This window comes from Mustela nigripes, chromosome 3 (genome assembly GCF_022355385.1).
Source record: "Mustela nigripes isolate SB6536 chromosome 3, MUSNIG.SB6536, whole genome shotgun sequence".
NCBI lineage: Eukaryota > Metazoa > Chordata > Mammalia > Carnivora > Mustelidae > Mustela > Mustela nigripes.
In genome coordinates this window covers 190250256-190275092 of record NC_081559.1, presented here as the reverse complement: position 1 = coordinate 190275092, position 24837 = coordinate 190250256, and the positions used below count along the sequence as shown (strand labels likewise).

General features: G+C 53.4%; 1 protein-coding gene and 1 long non-coding RNA gene across 2 annotated transcripts in view; one reads left to right on the top strand and one right to left on the bottom strand.

The window, feature by feature from the left end:
• Nucleotides 1-203: 203 nt before the first annotated feature.
• LOC132014318 (uncharacterized) lies at nucleotides 204-2341 on the bottom strand. The gene is made up of 2 exons (XR_009403284.1): nucleotides 2085-2341; nucleotides 204-1144 (listed from the first exon to the last, which is right to left on the bottom strand). It is a non-coding gene; the product is annotated as an uncharacterized LOC132014318 (long non-coding RNA).
• ZFAT (zinc finger and AT-hook domain containing) overlaps nucleotides 1140-24837 on the top strand; it is a 188897-nt gene continuing 165199 nt past the window's right edge. The window contains exon 1 of the mRNA XM_059395207.1: nucleotides 1140-1282. Coding sequence (XP_059251190.1) covers nucleotides 1264-1282 — 19 coding nt within the window. The 5' untranslated portion in view covers nucleotides 1140-1263. The remainder of the gene's footprint in view (nucleotides 1283-24837) is intronic.

Below are 24837 nucleotides of genomic sequence, written 5' to 3'. Positions count from 1 at the left end.
GAGGAGGAAGCAGGCTCCCCGCCCAGCAGAGAGCACGATGTGGGGCTCAGTTCCAGGACCCCGGGATCATGACTCCAGCGGAAGGCAGAGGCTTTAATCCACCAAGCCATCCAGGCGCCCCAAGCAGTTGTGTTTAAAAACTATATTACCACCATAAATGAAAAACACCATCATTTGTTATAAACAAAAGATAGCCTTCAAAGTCCACGAAACTAATTTATTCGATAAATAACTGTCAGGCTCATTTCTAGTTTCTGGGGCCACAGGAGTGACCAAGACGAGAGGGAGATAAATTCATGTCAGGTGCTAACAGATACTGTGCAGGTAACAACAGAAAAGGGACTTAGCAGGGTTACTCTGGATGGGGTGGTGCGGGAGGGCCCCCTTGGAGATGTTAGTAGAGCTGAGATCTGAAGGAAGTGGCAGAGAGGATCCCCTTCACAACGAAAACTAACAAGGTCACCCCATCTCAAGCAGACACGCTCCCTGCAGAAGGCTGTGCTCCGGCGTTGGAGAGGCGGGCTCAGGCGCAGCTGGGACTTTCTGCAGGACAGTCAGGACGGAAGGCGTCCCCTTTCTCCAGGTGGCTCCAGGCTGCTGAATTCTGGCTGAACGACCCAGACTCGATGGAGAGCATCCCGCTTCGGGGAAAGTCTGCAGCCCTCGAGATGGAGGGAGGCAGGCTGTCACCACCGCGACTGACAAATCAGTAAACTGAGCCCAGAGAAAGTTAAATCGCTGCCCCAGATTAGTTAGTAAAGAACAGAACTGGGACAGGAACCCAGAATTCTTGCACGTTTAGCCCGGGGAGTCCAAGGATGCGCAGGCGGGTAGATCTGCCGGCTCCCGGCCGAAACGGGAAGACTCCCAATCCTGCGATCCGTATTCCAGGCCTCTCGTTAGCGCTTTCCCGGAGTGGCTCAAAAAGTGGAGCGGTGGAACCAGCGGAGCGGGATGCAGAGCGCGGCCTCCGGGCTGGAGCATGCGCACTACGCCGCCCAGCCTAGACGCTCTCGGCGCTGGGGGAGGGTCACCCGAGGCTGACGTCCGCTACGCCGGCGTCAGCGCCCCGTGAAGAGGAGGGCGAAGACTCCATCCGCCATGTTGGATGCCGCAGATTCGCCATAACCTCGCCGGCTCTTTTCTTAAAAAAATAAAAATAAAAAGGAAAGCATCAGCGGGGCGCCTCGCCTTCGCGGTCGGCGCGGGAGGGGGCCCGGAAGGGCCCGAGGCTTTTTTTTCCTCCGCGGTGGGGGCGTTGCCATGGAGACGCGGGCGGCAGGTGAGCCGGGCTGGGGGTTGGGGTGGGGATGAGGTGGGGGTGGGGTGCGGCGCGGCGCGCGGGAACCCGTTTCGAGTTTGGAGTCGAGAAGAAGCGCGCGGGCCGCCGGGCGGCGGAGGGATCCGCGGTCCCGGGCGGAGAGCGGACGTAGCGGCGTCCTTTGACGGCACGTTCGGCCGTTGGTGGTATCCCGCCGCCTCGGGGTTTTATTTAAAAAAAGTCACGAGAATGCTGCGCTCTCAGGAGTGAGCGAGGGGAGACTGTGCGCGCGCGCGCGGGGCCGTTTCCAGGGCGACGGGTAGGGCCGGCCGCGCGCCTGCGACTGAGCGCCGGCGTCCTGGCTGGCGGGAGGTTCGAATCCCGGCCTGCCGACTCTGGCCTGCGCTCCCTGCCTGGGGCCCCCTCCTTGCCTGGCCTCGCCTTCCTCCTCTGTGAAATGGGTCGCTCCTGTGGACCCATGGAGGAACAGGATTTGATTGCGCTCCTGAAGGACATTTGTGTCCTGTGGAGGGAGCCATCACCTCCAGGCCACAGCGCTGTTGCTGCCGCCGGTGACCGGAGCACGCCGTGATGGCCTGTGCTTTACCCTCTACCTGCCGCCCTGTTCCTCACCCTTTCAAGTCAAACTCAAATGGCACCTCCTCCAGGCGGCCGTCTCTGGTTTCGCCGCCGAGCCAACCTCTCTGCGGACCGCCCCAGTACGTGTTGGACTTTCCACTTAACACCGGGGCCAGGAGCCTTGACGTTGAGCTTGGGGCCGGTCACCTGTGGTCAACAGCATCGCCCGCGCCCTGGCACTGACCTCAGGCCGTCGGCCGCTCGGTTCTCGCAGCGGCGCTAATTTGCGTCTTTCACTGACGAGGGACGAAGGTTCAGAGGGGTCAGCGTCATGCAGTTCTGAGAAGACAGCGCCGAGGCTCCAGCTGGGGATGCAGTCCAGACTCCTGCGTGCCCGGCTGTCCTCCACCCCCCGTTAGTGTCCCCCCCCCAGGTCGTGCTCCCAGCTGGGGATGCAGTCCAGACTCCTGCGTGCCTGGCTGTCCTCCACCCCCCGTTAGTGTCCCCCCGAGGTCGTGCTCCCTGTGCCGCTGGGGCGTGGAGGAATGAATGAACTAACATCTTGCCTCGCCTGTCTGGGTTCCTTGCAGAGCCCAGTGACAGCTGCCCCTTTCAGCTTCCTCTTCTGAGCCTGTCGTTTTGTACTGAAGCGGCCCTAGTGAGGGTCCCCAGCCGAAGGCTGGAGAAGACACCCAGAGCTGTGTGCTGGCCGTGGGACGCCCTCCCGCTGTGGCTGGGCATGGCCCCCCTCTCCATGCCAGGCAGCGGTCAGGAGCCGTCATCCCGGTGTGGTCTCCGATCTGGCGTGTGTGGAGTGTGTGGCAGAGCGGACCCAGAGCCCTAGCGATGGGTCAGGACCCCCGACCTACGCCCGCATGCTTTCTTAAGCTAAGGATAGGCCTGATGTGCTGCCTTCCCCCTCCCGAGTAATTCCACGGCTGCTGATCCGCGGGGCAAACGGCCCACCTCTCCTCTTCGGGAGTTAACAGTTTTAGGAAAGAAACCTGGGCATTTGTTGTAGTTTCAATTTCCAGTTGGAGTGAACCAGAGATCAGGTTTTGAAATGTATTATTGTCAACTCGTGATCAGCTAATTTCTGAGAAGAGTTTCCTGTTTTGCTTGGTTGTTAGGTTGATGGAGGGGAGCAGGGTAATGCGTGATGGCAGGACAGAGTCTGTAGGGCCCCGGCGTTAGGAGATTAGCAGGCCGTGACGGTCGTCACAGCCGATTAGAGATCTGTTACCAAAGGGCTCCCTGCTCAGCCTTTCTCATTTACCTGGGAAAATGGTCCCTATTCCTTTTCTCCCAGTGCGGTATAATTTGCAGAACAACTTCTCAAAGATAGCTGTCCTTAAGTAGAATTAAGTTTTTGCCTAGGGCAAGGGCAGTCAGGAATTAGGTATATGGAGAAGACTCCCTTAGTTGCATTTCCTTTTATAGATAGTTTCACGCACGCGTCTCCCCTCAAGCTGGGCCGATTTAATTATGTAGAGGGGACTTAGCCTAGAGTGTAGTTTTCTCTTTGTTCTCAGCTGTTTATCCTGTTAAAATTTCATGTCTTTGAAATTTCTCAAGGGCAGGTGTCAAGTTTAAGGGCTGAAAGGATTGGGAGTGTGGAGAGAACAGGTGCTCTGAGTCCAGGAGATCTGCCCATCACCAGATCCCTGACCTCCGGGACATCACACCTCTTGGAACCCCTGTGCCCTCCCTCGGACATAATCCTGTTCCCTACTGAGGGCCTGGTGGCGCTGGTGTTTATCTCTTTCCGACCTGGTCTCTCCATACTAAAGCCTAGTGTATTGTCATCTACTTGCTACTTGAAAATATTTGTGGTTGGAAAGGTGGGGTAGACTTTGATTAATTTAAAGGAAAAAACAAAAAAGGAATCCAGGAGAAAAGCAAATAGATATATTAAACATTTATTACAGATTTGAAGTCGTCTCTCTTTTTGTCAAGGAATGGAAAATATATAGATAATTGAGTTTGCTTATAAAAAGATTATGCTTGGCATATTAACATAAAAAAGGATTTTAGATCTGGTAACAGACTTTTTTTCTTTTAAGTCAAGTAACAAATGGAGCTGCAAATGTTGAAGTCTGGAAGGGTGTGCCTTTGTGCCCCAAACTGGGTCGGGGCTGACACAGGCTGGGCAGGGTGGAGACCGGGCTTCAGAGCAGCCCCTGGCTTTGCTGGGGTCCTCAGGGGGCTGTGGGGACCCGCTCAGCCATGGTACCTGGAAAGGAGGAGCAGGGGGCTCTGGGAGTGGCATTCTGGAACTGGGGGTCTTGGACGTCCTGGCCTCCTGAAGGGCCTTGTAAGCCAGCCCCACGGCTCCCTGTGGGGTCCTTACTGGCTTCCTTCTCTGTGTCAGATCTTCTCTTTGCTTTTCTGCCACCAGATCTTGTCTTCAGGGGGGCACCACCACTTTTCTGCCCCTCAGGACCTTTCCTTTTCCTTCCTTCCTTCCTTCCTTTTTTCTGCCAAGCTGATTCCTGAGTTCACCCAGATGTTTGCGCCAAACTTTGTGCCAGGAGCTGTGAATGGAAGGTCAGATCTGACACACTGTTTCCTCCTGAGGCTCTGGCACCAGCCTAGCAGTGGAAAACCCGTCCCTTAGGAGTAAGTGCCCGGTGCTCTGATGGAAGTGAGCCTTGAGAATTCAGGCCAGGGGATTCTGGGAGGGCTTCCTGAAGGAGGAGGTGCCTGAACTGGAACTTGAGGAGTGAGCAGAGGTACACTGCAAAGGAGTCCGTGGTACCAACATCACCTGTGAGCCACCCACAGGTGTGTTTTATGTGACCTGGGTGGGGGTTGGGGCGGGAGGCAGGGGTGGGGGTCCTAGGGGTCTGTGGGGATGGTCTTTGGAACAGCAGGCAGCTGTTGGGGCCTTCTTATGAAACGTTGATCAATGAGAGAGGAATAGGACCTGCCAGTTTTCCTCAGCAGCTGCCTGAAGACAGTTTCTTTGAGGTGTGCTAATATATAGACTGAACTGCCCAGGCCGTGAATGTACAGTGTGACCCCCTGTATTACCACACCCCGGCAGTGTAGAGCTCTGTCCTCGCTCCAGAAAGTTCTCTCTTGCTGCTTCCCACCCAATTCTTCCCCTCTCCCCAAGCAACCACTGGTCTGGGTAACGTTAGCATAGATGCTGCTTTTTGTAGAACATCATAGAATTCTTTGGTGTCTGCTTTCTCTCACTCAGCGTAGAGGTTCTGAGATCCAGGGTTGTGTTTCTTTTATTTTCCATTGTATGGATGTTTATATGACAAACATCTGAGCTTATTTCCGGTTTGGGGTTATTGTGAAGAAAGCTGCCATGACCATTTGTGTCCAGGGTTTTTCGTGGATCTGTATTTGCATTGCTTTTGGGTAGTGGGATGGCTGGCTTGTAGGGCAGAGGTGTATTTAACTTTTATTTTATTTTTTTTAAGATTTTATTTATTTGACAGAAATCACAAGTAGGCAGAGAGGCAGGCAGAGAGAGGGGAGGAAGCAGGCTCCCTGCGGAGCAGAGAGCCCGATGTGGGGCTGGATCCCAGGACCCTGGGATTATGACCTGAGCCAAAAGCAGAAGCTTAACCCACCGAAGCGCCCCTTAACTTTTACTTTTTTTAAAGAGTGAGAGAGCACACGCACATGCGCACGGGTGTGGGAGGGCCAGAGGGAGAGGGGGAAAGAGTCTTAAGCAGGCTTCACTCTGAGCGTGAGGAGGGGCTCCATCTCACCACGCTGAAATTAGGACCTGGGCTGAAATCAAGAGCCAGGTGCTCAAGTGACTGAGCTACACAGGTGCCCCAACTTTTAAAGAAACTTCCAGATAGCCTCCTGGAATAGTTGTACTGTTTTGCACCTGTCAGCAGCGCAGGAGAATTCCCCTTGCTCCACATGCTCACCCAGCTGGCCTTGTCACTGTTTTTCCTTTGATCTGTCCTAGAGGGAATGCAGTAGCATCTCACTTAATTTGCATTTCTGTGATGATCAGTGATCCTGAGTACTTTTTCTTGGACTTTATCACCCATTTGTATATCACTTTTGGAGAAATGTCTGTTTCAGTTTTTTTGCCTATTTTAAACATTGGGTTGCTTTTCTTTTCTTTTCATTTCTTTTTTTTTTTTTTTAATTGTTGGCTTGTAGGAGTTCTATATATATATATATATAGTTTGAATATGAGTCTTTTGTCATATATATGTGTTGTAAATATTTTCTTCCAGTCTCTGCTTGGTTATTAGTTTTTATATTCTTTTGTTCAGAAGTTTGTAATTGTAATAAATTCTGGTTTACCATTATTTTTGCTTTTATAGGTAGTGCTTTTTGTATCCTAAGAAATGTTGTTGGGGCGCCTGGGTGGCTCAGTGGGTTAAAGCCTCTGCTTTTGGCTCAGGTCATGATCCCAGGGTCCTGGGATCAAGCCCCGCATAAGGCTCTCTGCTCAGTGGGGAGCCTGCTTCCTCCTCTCTCTCTGCCTGCCTCTCTGCTTACTTGTGATCTCTCTGTCAAATGAATAAATTTAAAAAAAAAAGGAAAAAAAAGTGTTCTTCTATTTTAAGGTCATGATGATATTCCCCTGGGTGTTTTTATTTATTTATTTTTAAAGCTTTATACTAATTGCTTTTAGGTTTAGGTCTACTATCTACCTCAAGTTAGTCTGTGTATGGTGTGAGGTAGGGATCTCCACCCAAGCCCCCCCCCCCCCCCCCCCCCCCGCCCCCCGTGGATATCCAATGTTTTCAGACTCATTTGTTGGAAGGGACTTTCCTTCCTCCACTGAATTTACCTTGGACCATTTGTTGAAAATTATGTGTGGGTCCAGCTCTGAGCTTTGTGGTCTATTCCATTGTTCTCTCCATTTGTCATTCATCAGTACTACACTCTCTGAATTACCGTAGCTGTACAGCAATTTTTGTAGTTAAAAAAGATACATAGGGGGGTGCCTGGGTGGCCCAGTGGGTTAAGGCCTCTGCCTTCGGCTCAGGTCGTGATCTTGGAGTCCTGGGATCAAGCCCCGCATTTGTCTTTCTGCTCTGCAGAGAGCCTGCTTCCTCCTCTCTCTCTCTCTGCCTGCCTCTCTGCCTGCTTGTTATCTCTGTCTGTCGGGTAGATAGATGGAATCTTTAAAAAAACAAAAACAAAAAAACAACAAAACAGATACATAGGAGGACATTTTTTGGAGAGTAAACATGCAGGCCAGAGTAAGTCCCATCATTAGGTGCCATCATAGGAAAGCCCAGGGTTGATGGCACTCATCCCAAGGCAGTGGCTGTGGGAATAGAGGTGAGAGCAGGTTCAGAGAAACAGTTGAGAGGGGAAGCCCATGGGACTGGTGATTGATTGGGTTTTACCTTAGAGACCAGCAAGCCTTCCATCTGTGTTTGCTTTTAGGGAAGGGGGAGTGAAGAACCCAACAGGCATAGGGACCTGAAACTTCCAGGCTTCTTAGTGCATCTCTGGTCCCTAAAAAGCACAGCTCTGGTTCCTTCCTGCGGTGGCAGAGAGAAGGCCTTTGAATTCTCCCTGTTTTTATTTTACTTTATTTCTTTAAGACTTTATATATTTCAGAGAGAGAGAGAGACGCAGGAGCACAAGCTGTGGCAGGTGGTGGGGTTGGGAGCGGGAGAAGCAGAGTCCCCACTGAGCAGGGAGCCTGACATGGGGCATAATCCCAGGACCTGAGGATCATGACCTGGGTGAAGGCAGACCCTTAACTGGCTGAGCACCACGCCCCGCCCCCGTGCCCTTCCTTGTTTTTATATCTGAGCTTGGTCAAGACGCTGGGGCAGCACTGGGCAGGTTACCAGAAGCACCTCAGAAGACCCATCCTGGGGACTGAGACCCTGTCCCTGCCACTTTGAAGAGTCCCCTGGGGCCGACTGTCCGGTGCAGCCCTCCCTGAGGCCCTGTGGTTGGGAGCCTCTCAGGGCTCTGGGACTCCGTCCTGAGCAGGAGGGAGCCCTGCCCTGACATCCCTGCCCCTGGGCCACAGGTGGGGAGCCAAGCTCAGGTCATGCAGGGAGCGGGGGCCTCGGGTGGGAGAAGCAGGTGGAAGTCCTGGTCTTGCTTTCTCAGGGCTGTGGGACCTTGGCGGGTTGGGGCGTCCCTGTCACCTTGTGTACAAATCCAGCTCCTGTTGTAAGGATCCGGGAGAGGAGGCGTGGGGACACACCTGGTGTATGACAGGCTGCTTTCCCTTTTCCCACCATCCGTCTTTTCCTTCTGGCTCTCGAGCCTCGCCTTCCCCTGACCGTCTTCTACATTGCAGTAGTGTCCTTGAGAATTAAATACATAACGGAGGGATTTTGTAATAATACACAATAAAATACGTGAAACTGTGGCCTGACCCTTTACAAAAGCAGACAGTTGCTGTGGGGGAGTCAGCGGGGATCAGTCACGTGTTTCACGTCTTGTTAGTTTATTCCGCACAAAAGCCCTGCGAAGTGGCCAGGTCATCTCTGCTTTGCAAACAAAGAAGCGGAAGGTCAGGCTTGGTGACAGGGAGCTCCGTGGTCACTCAGTATTGGCACCGGCAGCCTGGCACACGTTGGGCCCTTGAGCCCTTAGGGAGGTTCCTTCTGGGCCGTCTGTTAGGACCTTGCCTGGTTCCAGAACCTGGGCTGTAGGTGTGAAGGTTTGGGGTCTGCTGTTGGGCCTGGCAGCTGGGGGAGACCTGGGTCACCCGAGATGAAAGCGTCTTCCTGCTGCTGCTGCCCTGTGTCCAGCCCTGCTGTGTGTGTGGGGTCTCGGCTGAGGCCTGAGCCTTCAGCAGCTCACACGGCACTCGAGGAAAGGTGCTTCCAGAAGCTGGACTTGCGGGGGCCCCAAGAATCCTGTTCACAGGGAACTAGCTCACAGCCATGGAGAAGACGAAATCAGTTAAAAGATGAGCAAAAGGGGCGCTTGGGTGGCTCAGTGGGTTAAAGCCTCTGCCTTCCGCTCAGGTCATGATCTCAGGGTCCTGGGATCGAGCCCCACATCAGGGTCTCTGCTCAGCAGGGAGCCTGCTTCCTCCTCTCTCTCTGTCTGCCTATGTACTTGCAATTTCTCTCACAAATACATGAATAAAATAAAAAAATAAAATCTTAAAAAAAAAAGATGAGCAGAATGTTTGAGAGAGGTTTTACAGAGAATCTGGTGCAAGTGGGTCCGGCACATGGGCAAGGATGCTCAACGTCATTATCACAGGCGAGATGTAACTTAGGATGTAACTTAGATGACAGGATGGCTTTTCACATCCACTAGTGGCTGAAACTGCAAAGACTGATGCCACCCAGGGTGGGTAAGAACGGGGAGTCCCCAGAGCGCCCCTGGGTGGGGGTGGGGAGGCAGGTTGGCGCAGACGCTTTGCAAATCCTTTGGAGGCAAGGTGTCGCACCACATGAGACACGCGCTCACCGTCCGACCCGGCAGTGCCACTCCTCCGCAATTGCCCCAGGTGAATGGAACGCGTGTCCATGCGAAGATGTGTGCACGTGCTCGTAACTGCTCTATTTGGGGAAGCCCCACGTTGGAGGCGCCCCAGGGGCTCATCACCCCAGGAATTGCTACACACGTCGTGTTCCAGCCGTGTGACGGAGCGTGGCTCGTCAGCACCAACGAGTGGAGTGCTGAGGCGGCCGCAGCGAGGATTCGCCTGAGAAGCCTGTACGTGAGGGGCGCCCGGCCGGCGCAGTCCGTAGAGCTGCGGCTCTTGACCTTGGGGGTTGGGCATAGAGGTTCCTTAAAAATGTAATCTTAAGGGGCGCCTGGGTGGCTCAGTGGGATAAGCCTCTGCCTTCAGCTCGGGCCATGATCTCAGGGTCCTGGGATCGAGCCCCGCATCGGGCTCTCTGCTCAGCGGGGAGCCTGCTTCCTCCTCTCTCTCTGCCTGCCTCTCTGCCGACTTGTGATCTTTCTCTCTCTGTCTTTCAAGTAAATAAATAAAATTAAAAAAAAAATGTAATCTTTAAAAACCGAAGCCAAACCAAACCACATTACGTGAAAGAACCAGGCACAAAAGAAGACCCACCGTGAGCACGTGGAGAAGCTGGAACCCTCGTGCGCGGTCGGGGGCAACGTGCAGACCGAGTGGAGGGGCCTCAGAAAGGGAAAACGAGAGTCCGTGTGGCCCAGCAGGTCTGGCCCAGCAGGTCTGACCCAGCAGGTCTGTGGGCCGCCCCAGAACACTCGGGCTCCAGGTCTGCGAGGTGTGCGGACGCCGTGTTCGTAGCGTTGTATACAGTAGCATCGGGACGTCCGCTGACGGGCGAGCGGCCGAACGGAATGTGGTGCGACGGAAAACCGGGCAGGATCCCTTCTTCCAAAGGAAGTTCGGACGCGTGCGGTGACGTGGATGAACCTTGAGCCCCTTGTGCGAAGCGAAGTAAGGCAGACCCAGGAGGATAGACCCCCAGCAGGTGACGGCCCTTCGGTGAGGCGCGTGGGGCGGCCAGATTGCGGGAGACGCTGCAGAGTTTGCTGCAGGCTCGGAGGAGGTCGGACTGGGGTGATTCATGGGAATGGGGGTTCACCTGGGAAGATGAAAGGTTCTGGAGACTGGAGACAGGCGGTGGGACCGACTGCCCAGCAGCGGGAATGTGCTCAATGCCACTGAGCTGTGCACGTAGACATGGTCAAGATGATAAATTCTTTATTCTACGATTGAAAACAACAGACTGATTTCCGGTTTTCAAAAATTCTAGAAAAGGCAGAACGACAGGGCTAGAAAGCAGTCCACAGTTCCCAGGAGCCATGAGGGGAGTGGCACGGACCGCAGGGTCCCCGGGGAGCTCTGTCGTGTGTGTTGACCGGGGGGATGGCTCCGCAGCCACATGCTCGTGCATCAGCTCGCTGAGGGGTGCGTGTGTGGGTGTGTGGACAGTGTCAAGGCTGCTGCTGCCTGGGGCGGGGGGAAGGCCTCCCCAGCGCCTTCGGGTGACATCGGAGCCGTGACCAGGGCGGCGGGAGGGCAGAGGGCAGAGCAGGGGTAAAGGCAGCGAGGGAGGCACGAAGGACCCCAGCAGGGTGAGCTGCCTGCGTGAGCCCAGGGTCCCTCCCTGACTGTCCACAGGGCCTTCCGTGTTCAGGGCCGGGCCCCAGTGCCGAGTCCGGACAGCCTTCCCTGGCCCTGCCTGTCCGCTGCCCGAGTCTGGGGCCCCCCGTCCCGCTGCCCAGCCATCACGGTGGGGGTCTGGGGGAGCCCTGGAGATGAAGGTGCTGGAGGGTGGCAGCAGCTGTGCGGCGTCAGAGACCTCGCCTGGAGTTGCGGCCCCACCATGCGGCAGTCCTCAGGGCTCCCTGGGGTCTGTTTCCATTTCTGTATCATGGGAGCGCATCCTCTGTGAGGAGCTTGTTCTCCGACGGGTGGAGTCCCGGGAAGGGTGACCTCTGAGGCTGGTGCTCAGGTGGGTGCCTTCAAGGGGGCCCTGAGGGCTTGGGGAGCTAGAGCGTGCCCAGCTGAGCACAGGGCCTTCGTGGGCTCCGGAGAGATTCTTGGAGTCCCTGCTGGAGACCACCGGGCTGTGCTGTTGGCCTCCAGCCCTGGATGCCCGGCATCCCTGGGCCTCTGCTTGCTGCCCGGCTGCCGCCTTGGCCCTGCAGTGGTAGGACCTGAACCTCACCTTGGCCGCAAGCTCCTGCCCCTGCAGTCCTGGCACCAGCAGAGGTGCTGCACTGCCTCGCTCCCCCGGAGGGGAACCGCAGCCTTCCTTTAATGGATCTTCCTGCTTTTCTGGCAGAGTCCAGAAGCGTCCACTGTTGGGGTTTTAACCTGACCCGTTGCCTGCCGGAGTTTGCTGTTGGCCTGGAGTGGGGTTGCCTGCACTCGGGCGGACCCAGCTTTTGTCCTCACTTCCCTGTCTGCCTTGCAGGGCTGGGGGTGGGGAGCCCTAGGAGGTCCCTGAACTTTCAGGGAGATTGTGGGGTCCTGGTGGCCAGAGTGCCAGGAACCCTGAATGCTGGGCTCTGATTCTGCTCTTCTCATGCCTGTCTCTCTCCTCCGCTGCCTCTTTCTCCCCTTCTCAGTTTTTGGAAGGAAGTCATCAGGGAAACACTGCATGCTGTAATTTTCCTTTTGATTTTTCCTGAGTCTTGCTCTCTAGTCAGAGGCCACGTGAGAAGTGCCCACGTGAGAGGCATGGGTGGGGAGACCAGCTTTCCTGGCAGGAACTGGGCAGAAGGCACAGAAGGACCTCAGGGAGCGGGGACCACTGATGGAATTGGGGACGACTTCCTGCCTGGCTTTCGGGGACTGGGTCAAGGGCAAATGGGTAGCCAGGAGGGCACTGTGCCCTTGACCCCTGGTGGCCCCCAGGAGGCCTGTCCTGCTGGTTGGGAGAAGAGTCCTGGGCTGGACATGGTGCTTCCATTGACCTTTGGGGGTCCTGGCCAGAGTGGCTCAAGGGCGGAGAGAGTCTGGAATTCTCAGCTGTGAGGTGCACTGGTGGCATCAGGGTGTCGTTTGCTGTCGCTGCTATTACGTTAAACAAGAATTCCTTAGCACAGCCGCTCAGGTGTCCGAGCGTCGCACCCCGTCCCTCTGGCCGTCTCGCTGCCCCTCTTGAGGTTGCCTTCCGTCTCTCCCTCTTTCTCTGCCTGTTCTGCTGCTGCCATCAGCTGGGCGAGTCTCTGGGTCTGTTCCTGACCAGCCCCGGTGACCGCCTTATCTCCGTGGTTCCTAAACTGTGCCTGTGGGTGTGGTCAGAGCCACTGAGGGGGTGTGACATGAGGTCCTGTGGTTTAAGACTGGGCATGTTCCTGGTCGCTGGTGAGTTTCTGGACTGAGGACATCCCAGAACGGCCTCATGCCCTCCCCTGCCTCCTCCCTCCTCTCCAAAGCCCTGGATTCAAGTTGCAGCCGTAAAGCCCTTTGACCCGCTCCTAAATATTGCCAGTGTTCGTGTCCTCAAACAAGGACATTCTGCCACACAGCCGGCTTCGGTGATCAGAGGGAGACGGGAGCATCGACAGAACGCTCTTCAGATTTTGCCAATGGAAGTGCACTTTCCGCAGTTTCAACAATTCCATGTAAAACCGCTGGAGGCCGTGGCTCCGGCCCTGCATTTGGCTGCCATGTCCCTTCACCGCCTGAGCAGGGAGCGGTTCCTTTGTCCTTGTGTTGCACACACTGAGAGTCTTGAGAAGTATGGCCCCGTGATTTTGTAGAGCATCCCTCCCTCGGGCCTTGCGAGAAGTTTGGTCGTGATGGTGCTGGGATCCTGCGGTGTGGGTGTGAATACCACAGTCCTGACCCTGCCATCAGGAGGCGCCCTGCCCTCGGGCCCTGTGTGCCTGGGGTGCAGGCCAGGGGGTCAGCTTCTCACGAGGTACAGTACAGTTACTGTTCTTCTCCTTGGTAATTGGCTCACGATGCGGCATTTTGAGACCCGGTCCCTGTCCCGCCCCTCTGCATTTCTCAGACTTTGTTCTCCCCTCGGTTTAGCTTCTGCTGATGATTCTTGCCAGGCCCCGTTACCACCGATGCTTGCCAGGAGATGGGTCTTGAATGCCGTGATTTCTTCTGCATTTATTCCGTGTCTGTCTTTGTGAGCAAGAGCTTCCCATTTTTTTTTTTTTATGAATCTGTGGACTCATGAATTCTTTATTCAGTGGTTTTTAATCCTTTAACATTGTTGAATTTTGTGACCTGACTTCCTCAATATTTGGCTAGCTGAAGCCTCTTTGATGTGTCCCTTCTTTCTGTGAGAACTTCCTTGGTCTCTGAACAACAGGACATTCCCTCTCCAGCTCTGGAATCGGCTGTGTCTGGAGGAGAACGGGTTGAAGCGGAGAGTGGTATTGAGAATTGGAGATGTGAGAATAGGGGATCTCATGATGGCCAAAATGTCACTGATTGGTCTTCAGCACGGTGGGGAAATGGGCGCACGTGTGCACACGCACCATGCAGACGCGTGGAAAGTTCACACGTGGCCGACCCACATCTATTCTGTGGATCTTTTCCAATTCCAACCCAACAGCACTGGGTCTACTCTACTCTTCCCTTTCCATATCTATAACTCCCTTCTCTGACCCAAGAGACTGTCTCCCAGTACCCATAGCAAGTAACTTATTTGCTCAGTCCTAGGATCTACTAAAAATAGTTTCCAAATTGCTAACCTCTGTCTCTGGGAAAGAGACCCACTAACTCGAGTTCAGTATTTCATCAGATCTCTGTGTCTCTTTGACCTGGGGCCGAGGGGGTGTAAGCGCAGGCTTCCCTAGTGACCTGGCTGGCTCTCCCCAGCTCTTCCCTCCCATGTCAGTGCAGGTATGGTGCTCATTTTTTTTTTTTTTTTTTTGGATTTTATTTATTTGACATAGAGAGTGCACAAACAGGGGGACCAGCAGGGAGAGGGAGAGAGAAGCAGGCTCCCCACTGAGCAAGGAGCCGAATGTGGGGCTCCATCCCAGGACCCTGAGATGATGATTTGAGCTGAAGGCAGGGTTTAATCGACCGAGCCACCTCGGCGCCCCTATGTTGCTTATTTAAAGTCCGGTTCTATTCATTTGTTTCTGTTTGTATTTCATTTTAGGGATTATCCCCACACTTGCTTATTTATTATTTTTCTACTTAAATGCGTGAATATTTGAGTTGAGTGTATTTCTTGTATTTCAAAGAAAGGACTGACTTTTGCTTCTTTTTTGGCGGGGGGCACAGACCCGGGGAGCACAGAGATGACCGAGGGTGTAAGTTTCCAGGAAGGAGCTGAATTCCCTTGGAAGCTGTGAGGCTGAAGTGGGACGTCCCTTTGCTGGGGGCGGGGGGGTGCCCTGCGCAAACCTGGACCCTGTTCTGTCTCACAGAGCATCTTACTTCCAGGCCCTTCGTCTGGGTCTGCTTTCTCTTCAAACCAGTGTTCCACATGCTGCATCTAGTCCCATTTTACAAAGTTGGAGACCAGAGCAGTGAAGTGCTTTCCCCCTGCTGGGGGCTGGCTGGTGGCTGTCCCACTTGGAGCTCATGGGTCTCTCCCCAGCACAAGGTCTTGACTTGTTTTGCCAGGAAGTGAGAATGAGGAATGAGGTGGTTAACATCCTCAGGGCCTTGTAGGTGAGCGCGCTGGACTCGTTCTAGTCCTCACAACAAAGGAAGTCAGCATCATTTCTCTGTTTATAGGTGAGTATCTTTATTAGCCCGTAGCATTGATCTTTTTAAGCTTATAACTGTATCTTGAATGAAATAAAATTGATGTTTTCAGAGGATACAGTCTATTAGGGGAGACAGAGGTTAAACAGACACGCCATTAAATACACGATCACACACTGTGGTAGTTGCTGCTAAAGTGAACACAGGGAGGGCGAGACTAACCGAGACCTAACTTACATTGAAGGGGTTTAAGAAAAGGCTGTCTGAGAAAGTGAGGTTGGAGCGGAGACTTGAAGAAAGGTTCTCGAACTAAAACAAGTCTGCTCGGCACACTGCAGGCACCTGCCAGCCCTCCCCACTTTGTAGAATTTCAAGCCTGTGGCCCTGAACCAGTGCTTGGACGCCAGTTCTCCTTTGCCCTTTATCGCCCCCTAGGGGACGTGTGTGTGTATAGACCTTCGGCTGGCGGTTTGAGAGACACTTGCAGGCTCCTGCAGGGGTGGGGGCTGTGGGCCACCCATCAGGTGTGGCTGAAGGGCTGGGATGCCAGCTTTGTAGGGTAGAAGACCCCCAGGACCACTGGAGAGCCTGTTCAGATATAGCTGGAGGGGCTGGCCTTGCCATGGTCACCCTCAGACTGCTCTAGCTGGAGCCAGGTCAGGGACAAGGGCAGTTGCCTGACCTGCTGAAGTTCCCAGCTGTGTGAACAGGAACGGTACCTGCCGGGACCCTGAAGGTGAGGGTCTGGTAGGGCTGTCTGTCCTGTGCAGACGCTGGCCTGGAGGCCGGATTCAGGCACCTCTCTGAGCTTTCCATAGCAGGAGTATGAAATTCGACCACAAATAAAACCATAGTCACTTTAAATTATTCTCATGAACAGAGTGGAAGGGTCTGTATCTTCCTCATTTCTAAATGTGCCCGGCATAATGTGTGACATACATTAGGCACTTACTAAATGTTGTTTTATGAAGCTAATGAACATAAGTTAAAAAGGGCTTTTTTTCCTAATAGCCCAGGCATTTGGAGAATATACCTAATACTTACTTCACATCTTAGTTCCTAGGAAGAGGGGGCTGGATCAGTCTGGTGGGGGGGGGTGGCTGGTGGGATTTGGAAAACTCTTTTCCTACTGGCTCTTCCTGCTTAATTTAAAGCTCTTCTGGAATTTGAAAAAAAAACAAAAAGCAGAAAAACCAAAAAACAAAAAACTGTGGCATGGCTGGATATAAGAGGACAGTTCTTTCTCCAAGAATTAATTTTCAAGTTCAGACTAATTTATCACTGAGACTCGTTTCAGGCTTTCATAAGTAGCGCAGGCATTTACAATTTGAAGTTGAATTTGCATGTTTGCCCTGTCAGCCTTCAGTTCCTGTCCAGGCTTTTATTTTATTGAATCTCTTTTGATTATGACCCCAGGATCCTGGAGTAGACAGGCGGCTTCTCAGCCCATGACAGTAATAAATGAAAATACCCCTTTGTCTTCTCCCTCTCCTGTAACAGTGTGGACGGGGTCTAAACGTGGTCGACAAGATCTAAACGTACTAATTTCCTGTGTAGGTTTTCCTAACTCAGTGGGTCCCAAAGATGTTGGGGTGGTGGAGGCCCTCTCCGGTCCTTCTGGATGCGGGGGAGTGCAATCCACATGCCACGATTCTCTGATCTGCAGTGGGAAAGTTGCCTGGGGTCTGGAAAGACAGTGAATCCTGGATTTGCGTCTAGTGCAAACTTCGGTACGTTGTAAGTAGAAAATAGATGCTGGGTTTCGAAGACTTGGTACAAAAAAGAAACAGAATGAAATTTCTCATCCATCTTTTACACATGGAGTATAGGTGAAATGGTAATATTTTGGATATCCTGGATTACAGGGGACATGTGGTTAAAATTGATTTTACTTGTTTCTTCTTGTGTTCCCGTGGCTTCTAGAGAGTTTGAAATCACACCGGGGCTCCTGTTCCTGTAGGCGAGCGGAGGCTTGCAGTCTTGAGCCCTGGCGGCTGAGCAGCTTTCCCTCCAGAGCCGGTCCTCGGGCAGGAAGAGTTCCTAACACATGACAGCACAGAACATGCGCTGAGCCCTCTCTAACCCCCGAGAGGCTGTGCTGACGAGCCCGCTCTACCCATGAGACTGTCCAGCCTGAGCCCGGGAAATGCAGCCGTGCGCTTCCCCTCTCCTGCCGCCTCGCACCCCTGCTTTACGTGGGCTGGCGTGCACTGAACTGAAGCCTAGCCCAGGCAGGAGAAGGGTTGGGCCAGAGCCAGCCTTTCTCAGGGCTTTGTGTTTGGGTTACCAGCGGTGGGGCGTGAGTAGGCAGCAGGAATGGGGACCGGGCAGGTGGCATCTTTGCTAATGGGTACCAGGCCGTGTACTTGGGGTGATGCTGGAGGAAGCTGAGTTCCTCTTTAGAATAATGTGGGAAGCAGAATGAGGAAACAGGGGCGGGGCAGGTCTAATCAGAAGACAGGCCCGGGCATTAAACACGGGCTGCGGTGACCCGGCATCTCCCGATTCCTTGGGTCCTGGCTCTTCCTTCCCCTGTGGCTTGGGGTGCCGCAGGGAAGACACCATGGGTAGAATCTGAGCTTCTGCCGGGGAGGGAGGAGGCTGGGGAACCCCACCAGGTTGTCTGTCCACAGCGGAGTGCACACTCTTTTATGGGATCCGCGTCCCCAGCTCCTGCCGTTCAGGTCCCCCAACCAGTCCCCCAAGCGCCGGTCTGCCTCAGACTCTGGAAGTGTGAGTCCTGGCCGCTCTGCTTCTTTCCTTGTTCGCCCGACTTCTTCTGCCCTCCTCGTGGTGCTTTCTCTTCCCAGAGCCGTGGGTTCTACTCCCTGTCATCATGCACGCGGGGTGGTTTATGTCCGTCCCTCAGAGAGCTTCTGAGTGGCCTGCATCGCGTCTTTTCCTAAGGGAAGCGTGTGTGAGTGTGTGCATCTGTGCTACACGTGTACGTGTGTGAATAGCACGTGTCCACACACACACATGCACGCACAGCTCATGCGTGCTGCGTGCATCTAATACATGTACATGCAGGTACGTGCTATATACACGTGTGCATGTTTGTGCCCGTGTGTGTGTGTGTAGGGCTCCCACGCTGGCTTCTCTACGGACAGTTCCAGTGCTAGGAGGGGAGCCACCGAGCACACGGTTCGTAGCTTTAGTCAACCAGCCCGACTGCCCTGGGTTTCAGAGAACCGGTTCTGTTCTGCATTTACACCGCTTTTTGCTGCCTGCAAAAGCCCTTCTCCCACTGGTTCCCCCATGACCCCCCTTCACCCCCCGCCATTGTCCTCATGAGGTCAGCAGCAGCTTCAGTGGTCCCCTTCTCTCACTGAGTGGCCTGCAGCTCTGGGAAGGGAAAGGCTGCCCCATCGCTTGGAAGCTGCGGTGTGGGCGGGGTTTGAACCCAGAGCTTGGGACCTGCAGCCCTTTCCCTTCAGAAGTGAGATAAAAGACTCCTCAGAAACTCAAAGGAAGCAAAATAAACCAATACAACAAAAAAACCAAACACTGGGAAGTCAGAGGCCTGGTGGCTACCGTGGGCGTTGCTCTCTCCCTCACATGTCCTATAAAACTCTGCAAGATGTCACACACTTCGTGTTTCATGTGGAAATGATCCCAGAGATGCAGTTGGGGCCACCTCCATCCTTTGCACGGGAGGGTCCCCCCCCCCCCCGCCCCGTTCTCAGATCTTCGCACAGATCTGCTGGGCTGGAGAGTGGAGAGCTGGAGAAGTGGGCTCTTGTTCACGTGTGTTACTTGTGGTGCCTTCCCAAGGAAGGGGGCCAGCTCTGCACTTCGGATTATGTTAAACGTGCATATACTCCATTGCCCGAGGCTCGCACTCGGGGAGTGCTTAAAAATAGCTTAAAAAAATTCTGCCAACTTTCAGCATGGAAGAAATGTGTATGCATAAAATTATAATGCAACTGTTGGCCCAGCGTTAATTATAGCTGATCCTGAGCATTTCGTATTTTATTTTGTTAATCCAGTTCCAGCAAAGGAGCACCCATAGGATTTCTCCCTCCCGTTGAATAAAACCTTAACTTGGTGAGTTACAGAAGCTCGTGTGTTCATCAGCATTTGTGAGAGGCATGATAATACCACAGATTAGGGTACGCCCCTATTGGAGCTTCAGTCCCCCATCCTTGGAGCTGGGAGGGCCCCTGGGAGATGATCTGTGGGTGTGGGGTGTGGGCGGGAGGGCAGGTGCCTGTAGGGCTTGCGGGCTGTAGTGGAGGCACTGTGGGGTGGAACTGTGTTCACTCTCTTGCTTGGGCTCAGGGGGCGCTGTCATTGAGGCTCAAAGACCCCGTTTCATCTGAAGGCCACTTCTGTTCTGGACCTGTAGAGATTCACAGACTTCCACAGAATCTTTCATAGGGTCGGGGGGACCCAGTAGGGGATGGTGTATCCAGGCCCTGTCTTGGGCTGGTGCACTTCCTACCGCTGGTCTTTGAGGTGTTGGTTCCTGAACTGGTCCTGTGCGGTGCCGCCACAGCAGACGAGGAAACAGACCCTCAGGAGACCCGCAGGTGCCGGGGACGCACGGCTCCTTGGGCAGAGGAGGCTTCACGTCCGGGTCTGATCGTCACGGCTCCCTCTCTCTCACCTCCTGTGTCATTTTAAATAAGAGATCCACTTGCAAATCAGAATCTGCTTTTGTCCTTACATTTTTGTCCTTTAAAATTTGCTTTTTTCAAGTTGATACATAGCATACATGTAGAAGAGTGTTTATAGAATAGACAAGTCCATGAGTGTTCACAGAATTCCTTGTGGATCCAAGCAGAGCCCCACCATACCCAAGAAGCCCTCGAACCCAGCACCTGCCCAAGGGTAGGTAACCCCATCCTGACTCAAATAGTGCAAGAGGAATCGTGTTGCTTTTGTACACCGTGGGAATGGATGCTCACCTGTCTTCTGAGTCAGGCTTCTCCGGCTCAGCCGCATTTCTTTCACATAGAACTGTGGCTGTAAATGGGAGAGCACCATAAGACTTGAAAATAACTTTAATGCAGATTGAGAACTGGCTACGCAGTGGTTCTTTGTGATGAGGACAGAGAGTCCCTGGTTGGTGTTGGGTCTGATTCACCTGCTGGGCCGGTCAGGACTGGGCTGCCAGGACGGGTCCTCTCCCCACTCAAAAAGCAGCAGTAGATGTCACGTGGTGACTCATTTAGCCTGGGCACTGGGCCTGGGATGTGTTGGAGTGTGCGCCTGCTGCATGACCTGGCAGTCTCCTGCCCGGGCTCGGCGTACTCATCTAAAGTGGGGATAGCAGAGGGGCTCCTGCGTGGCTCAGTCGCCTAGGTGTCTGCCTTTGGCTCAGGTCATGATCCCAGGGTTTTGGGATCGAGTCCCACCCTGGGAGCCTGCCTCTCCCTCCTGCTGCTCTTGGGCTCTTACATTCTTTCTTTCTGTCTCAAATAAATAAAATCGTCAAAAAAAAGGGGGGGGGACATCGGCCCCTTCCCTGCTGGATTTATGAGAAGATTAAGTGGGTGTGGGCAAACTGTGGTGCCTGCCAGAATTAGGGATCAGGAGGGGTTAGCCACATTTTCCTTGCGGTGCACTTCTGCCCTGTGCATGGAGGCTGCAGTGCCCTGATGGACCACCAGAGGGTGCTGCTAGCACGCGTATGGCGCCCGCTCCTTTCCTCCTGGGTGTTGGTAACAGCGCATGTTTTCGTTTTGTTAGTGTGTCTGTGAGCATGAGTGTGTGCGTGTGTGTGTGTGTTTTCTAAAAAAAAGCTCTTGGCCCTGCATGTGGTGGTCCCCAGTTGCCAGGCTGTGCAGCGGGCATGCTTACTACCTGTGTGGCCCTGGGCAGGGGGTGGCGCCCACGTCTGGTGCTCTCCTTTCCCAGCGTATGGCTCCCTGGAGTGAACTGCCGTGATGGATTATCACACACACACACACACACACACACACACACAGCGAAGTCCCCCTTTTGCTGTAGCTCCTCTTCCTAGTTGTAATTAATCCTTAGAAAAGTCTCTGTAACGGTGATGCGGGCTGTGGGCTGGGGCCCCCGGCTTGCGTTCCTCGCCGTGACTCGATGTTGTAGCCCAGGAGATAAACACGTCTGTCTCAGCTCAGTGGTGGCCGCCAGGCGGGTGGCCCATTGGAAGGTCTTGGTCAGGTTTTGACTTTGTGATTTATCTGGAGGGGCTCCTTGGCAGCCCGCTAACTTCTCTGAGCCCTATCCTTCTCCTCCATAAACTGAGGATGTTGGCGATGGTGGTGGCGGCGGCTGGGGTGACACTCAGCTCCCTCACAGGTCAGGTGCCATCACAGACAGAAGGTCTTTGTGAGCGAAGGAGGCAGGATAATACTGTTCTGCTCCTAGGGAGTGGGGGGAGGCTGAGGCGGCCACTTCAGGCCTCCCCTGCTCGTGGCGGACATGTGGGAATGTTCCCAGAGCATCCGGCTGTGGGAGTTCCGGGGCCTTGTCCTGTCCGGCCTCCCCTGAACCCGGACCCTCTGCACCTGGCCCACCCATTTGAAGTTTTGGAATCTGGCACTTCATGCCTTGGCTCTCTGCACCCACCGGGCGGGTCCTTGTGGTGGGCATAGATCTTCTGTGTCAAGGATGCTTTTTCCTTATCAATTCGAAGTCTGAATCGATCTTGCTCTACTGGTTAAACCAATTCCCCCCCGCCCCCGCACCGTTCCTCCTTTTTGATCAGCTGAATACTATACGCTTCTTTTTTTAAAGATTTTATTGGTTGATTTATTTGAGAGAGAGAGCATGCACATGAACCGGGGGGAGGGTCAGAGAGAGACTCTCAAGCGGACTCAGCACTGAGCCTAGAGCCTGGCGCGGGGCTCGATTCCACGACCCTGAGATCGTGACCCGAGGTGAAAGAAAGCAGGAGCTGGACGCTTAACCGACTGAGCCACCGGGCACCCCTGAACACGATGCACTGTTGTTTGTGAGGCTAAGAGAACGGCAGGGAGGCATGAGGCGTAGTGACCCCAGCCGCCCTCGTCCACCCAGTCAGATGTCTAAACGCTGCTTCCAAGAGAAACACCAAAACCTCATCAGACACAGGAAACGTTTGTCCTGTGTTTGGAGTCTGTGTCTCCTGCTCAGTGTCCGCAACTGTGGCCTTCCTTCTTCTGGCCAGTGTTTGAACCAAGCTGCCTGCGATTAGTGTCTTCCTTCCCCAAGGGGAGACTTTATTTTGTCATGTACTCCCTTTATTTCTAATATCCGTTTGAGGGGGGTTTAAAAATCTCCCTTCTTTCTTGGATTACACATGTAATCACGACTGTGGAAGATTTGAAGAATCCCAAGCCTGTGAAGGAGAAAGACCTGATCTTCCTAATCCGCAATCCTCCCCCCACCCCCCGTCCCCCGCCCCAAGCCAGTCCGTGCTGCCGAGTGTTGGGGCCGGATGGTGTGAGCCTGAGCCTGGAGCCTGAGGTCTGTGTCCTCAGAACCACTCCCTGGCTTTCCCTTGCAGGCGAACAGCCGGTCCCAGTCACCCAGATGGAAAGCCTTTTCTCCAGAGTTCCAATTCAGAAGCCCTCAGGACCCACCCGTCTAACCCACAGACTTGACTTGTGTGGCAGGCTTCCATGGTGGGTTTTCCGAGGGCCAGAGGTGGCTGCCCACCTTCCGGAGGCATCCCCGTGTGGCTTCCTGCCTTGAATTTGTTCTCCCCCTTGTTACTCTGAAGGCTTTTCCGGGGTTGGGTTCTGCCCCCACTGGCTGGCTGACCTCTGCTCCTTTGTTGTGGAAGCTCCCTTTGGCCTCCTGCTGTCCCACCATCTCCTAGGCCAGATCCACTTCCCTCTCCTGAGCAGTCTTCCCCAGTTGCCTCAGCCATGGGATTTCTGTGTTCTCCATGTGCTCTCCTGTGGCATGTGGTGAGTATGTTCTTGTGTACACACATGATCACACGCATGTGCGCACAGCCTGTGATCCTTCCCAGTTTCTAAGTTTCTGAAGCGCTGACCAAGTAGCTTTGGAACCATGCAGGCCTGAATTTGACTGTCTTGTATAAGCTATAGCATCCTCATCTGTAACATGGGATAGCAGTATCTGTGTGGCTGACTTACGTAGCAGGGCCGCTTTATACAGCTGTGCAGGTTGTACACTGCTTCAGGGCAGCACATCTAAGGGATCTCTTTCACTTCATAGATTTGTATATTCCTTATGACAGTTTTTTGCAAATGGTAATAGAGTGTCTTGTTCCAAGAAAATCAGGATATTGTGACCAGTTCCTGACAGGGGGAGCTAGTGTCTTGAGGAAGGGGTGTGTTTCCCTTCCTCGAGGAGGTGTCTTACATGTTAGCGTCATCCCTCTCGTTAGGATTAAACGTGATGGAGTGTGAAAGTGCCTGGTACTCAGGAAACGTCTGCCTTTTCTTTCTGGAAAGCAGGGTTTCAAGTATGTCATGGAAGTAAGCCTGAATGCGGGACCCCCAGCCCGTGTGCGTTGGGGGTGCCAGTAGGGGACGTGGGGCCTTCTGGGATAAGAGCAAGGTTGGGAGTCAGGCTTTCCTGGGTGTCCACCCACCCTCCCCAATCCCGGGACTGAGCTGTGCTTCTCTGGGAAGCTGGAAGTGTCACCCAGTCTCACTGATTCAGAGACTCACACTGTATCGTCTCTAAAATCAGGAGGTATCCTCAATCTGTGTGATAAGAAACCAGTGTGTCTTATTTGGCAGCGTTTTTATCTTTTTGAATGGTATGTAAAATATCTGTGCCTCTTATAATAGCTGTTGTCTTAGATGTGACGGAATACAATAATAAACCTCTTTCTTAGATTGTTGTGAAGATCCAGGGCGCCCAGTGTGAGCCTGGTGTGGAGCCCCCGCCCTTCGAGGGTGTGGTTGACCGGAGCTTCAGGCTCTTCTACTTACTCCTCTTTGGAGTCCCTGTGTTTTGGTTACAGCAGGTTCTCAGGAATCGTGGTGGTGATGCTATATGTGGCGAATCCACAGCTGGCTGAAGGCTCTGTAAAATCAGCTAATTGGAAAATAATGGTTTGTCCTAACCCAGGCCCCTCTTCCTGAAGATGAATGAGAAAGGTATTTTAAGTTGCACTAAGCTGCACAATGAGACTTTTCTCATTACATTGGATGTGACAGCAATCTGGCTTTATGTTGTTAAAATATTTCCACTCCCATTGGGAAGCTGCCAGCTCTTATGAATTTAATAACTTAAGGGCAAGTGAAAAACAAGAAAACAAAAATTCTGAAAGAATTTGCCAGCCTGGTCTTCTCACGAGATAGAGAGTTTAATGGGATTAGAGCTTTGGCTGTTGGACTCTCTTCAGAGTTAATCAGTCCACGTGAAGATGGTTGCAGAGCAGAGGGGGGTGATTTGTACTAATCAAGGAGAGGAAGGACAGTTTTCTAAACTAAAGCTTTTAAATAGAGTTATCCAATAGTCTAGTAATGTAGCATTTTGTCTTCTTGTGGGTATTGATAAATGTTTAAGCGTGTTTGTAGTCCTCAGTCATCTAACATTTACTTATTGAGCGCCTACTGTGTCCCCAGCAGAGCGTCGCTAAGCGGGTGGAGGGGGGGAGGTGGATGGCATTGGGCTGGGGGCTCTGCAGGGGATGAGCGCATATGGTGTGGGACTTGCTTGATAGAGACCTGGGGTGCCAGCCTTTCAGAGCCCTCCTAATCAAGGAGAGGAAGGACAGTTTTCTAAACTAAAGCTTTTAAATAGAGTTATCCAATAGTCTAGTAATGTAGCATTTTGTCTTCTTGTGGGTATTGATAAATGTTTAAGCGTGTTTGTAGTCCTCAGTCATCTAACATTTACTTATTGAGCGCCTACTGTGTCCCCAGCAGAGCGTCGCTAAGCGGGTGGAGGGGGGGAGGTGGATGGCATTGGGCTGGGGGCTCTGCAGGGGATGAGCGCATATGGTGTGGGACTTGCTTGATAGAGACCTGGGGTGCCAGCCTTTCAGAGCCCTCCT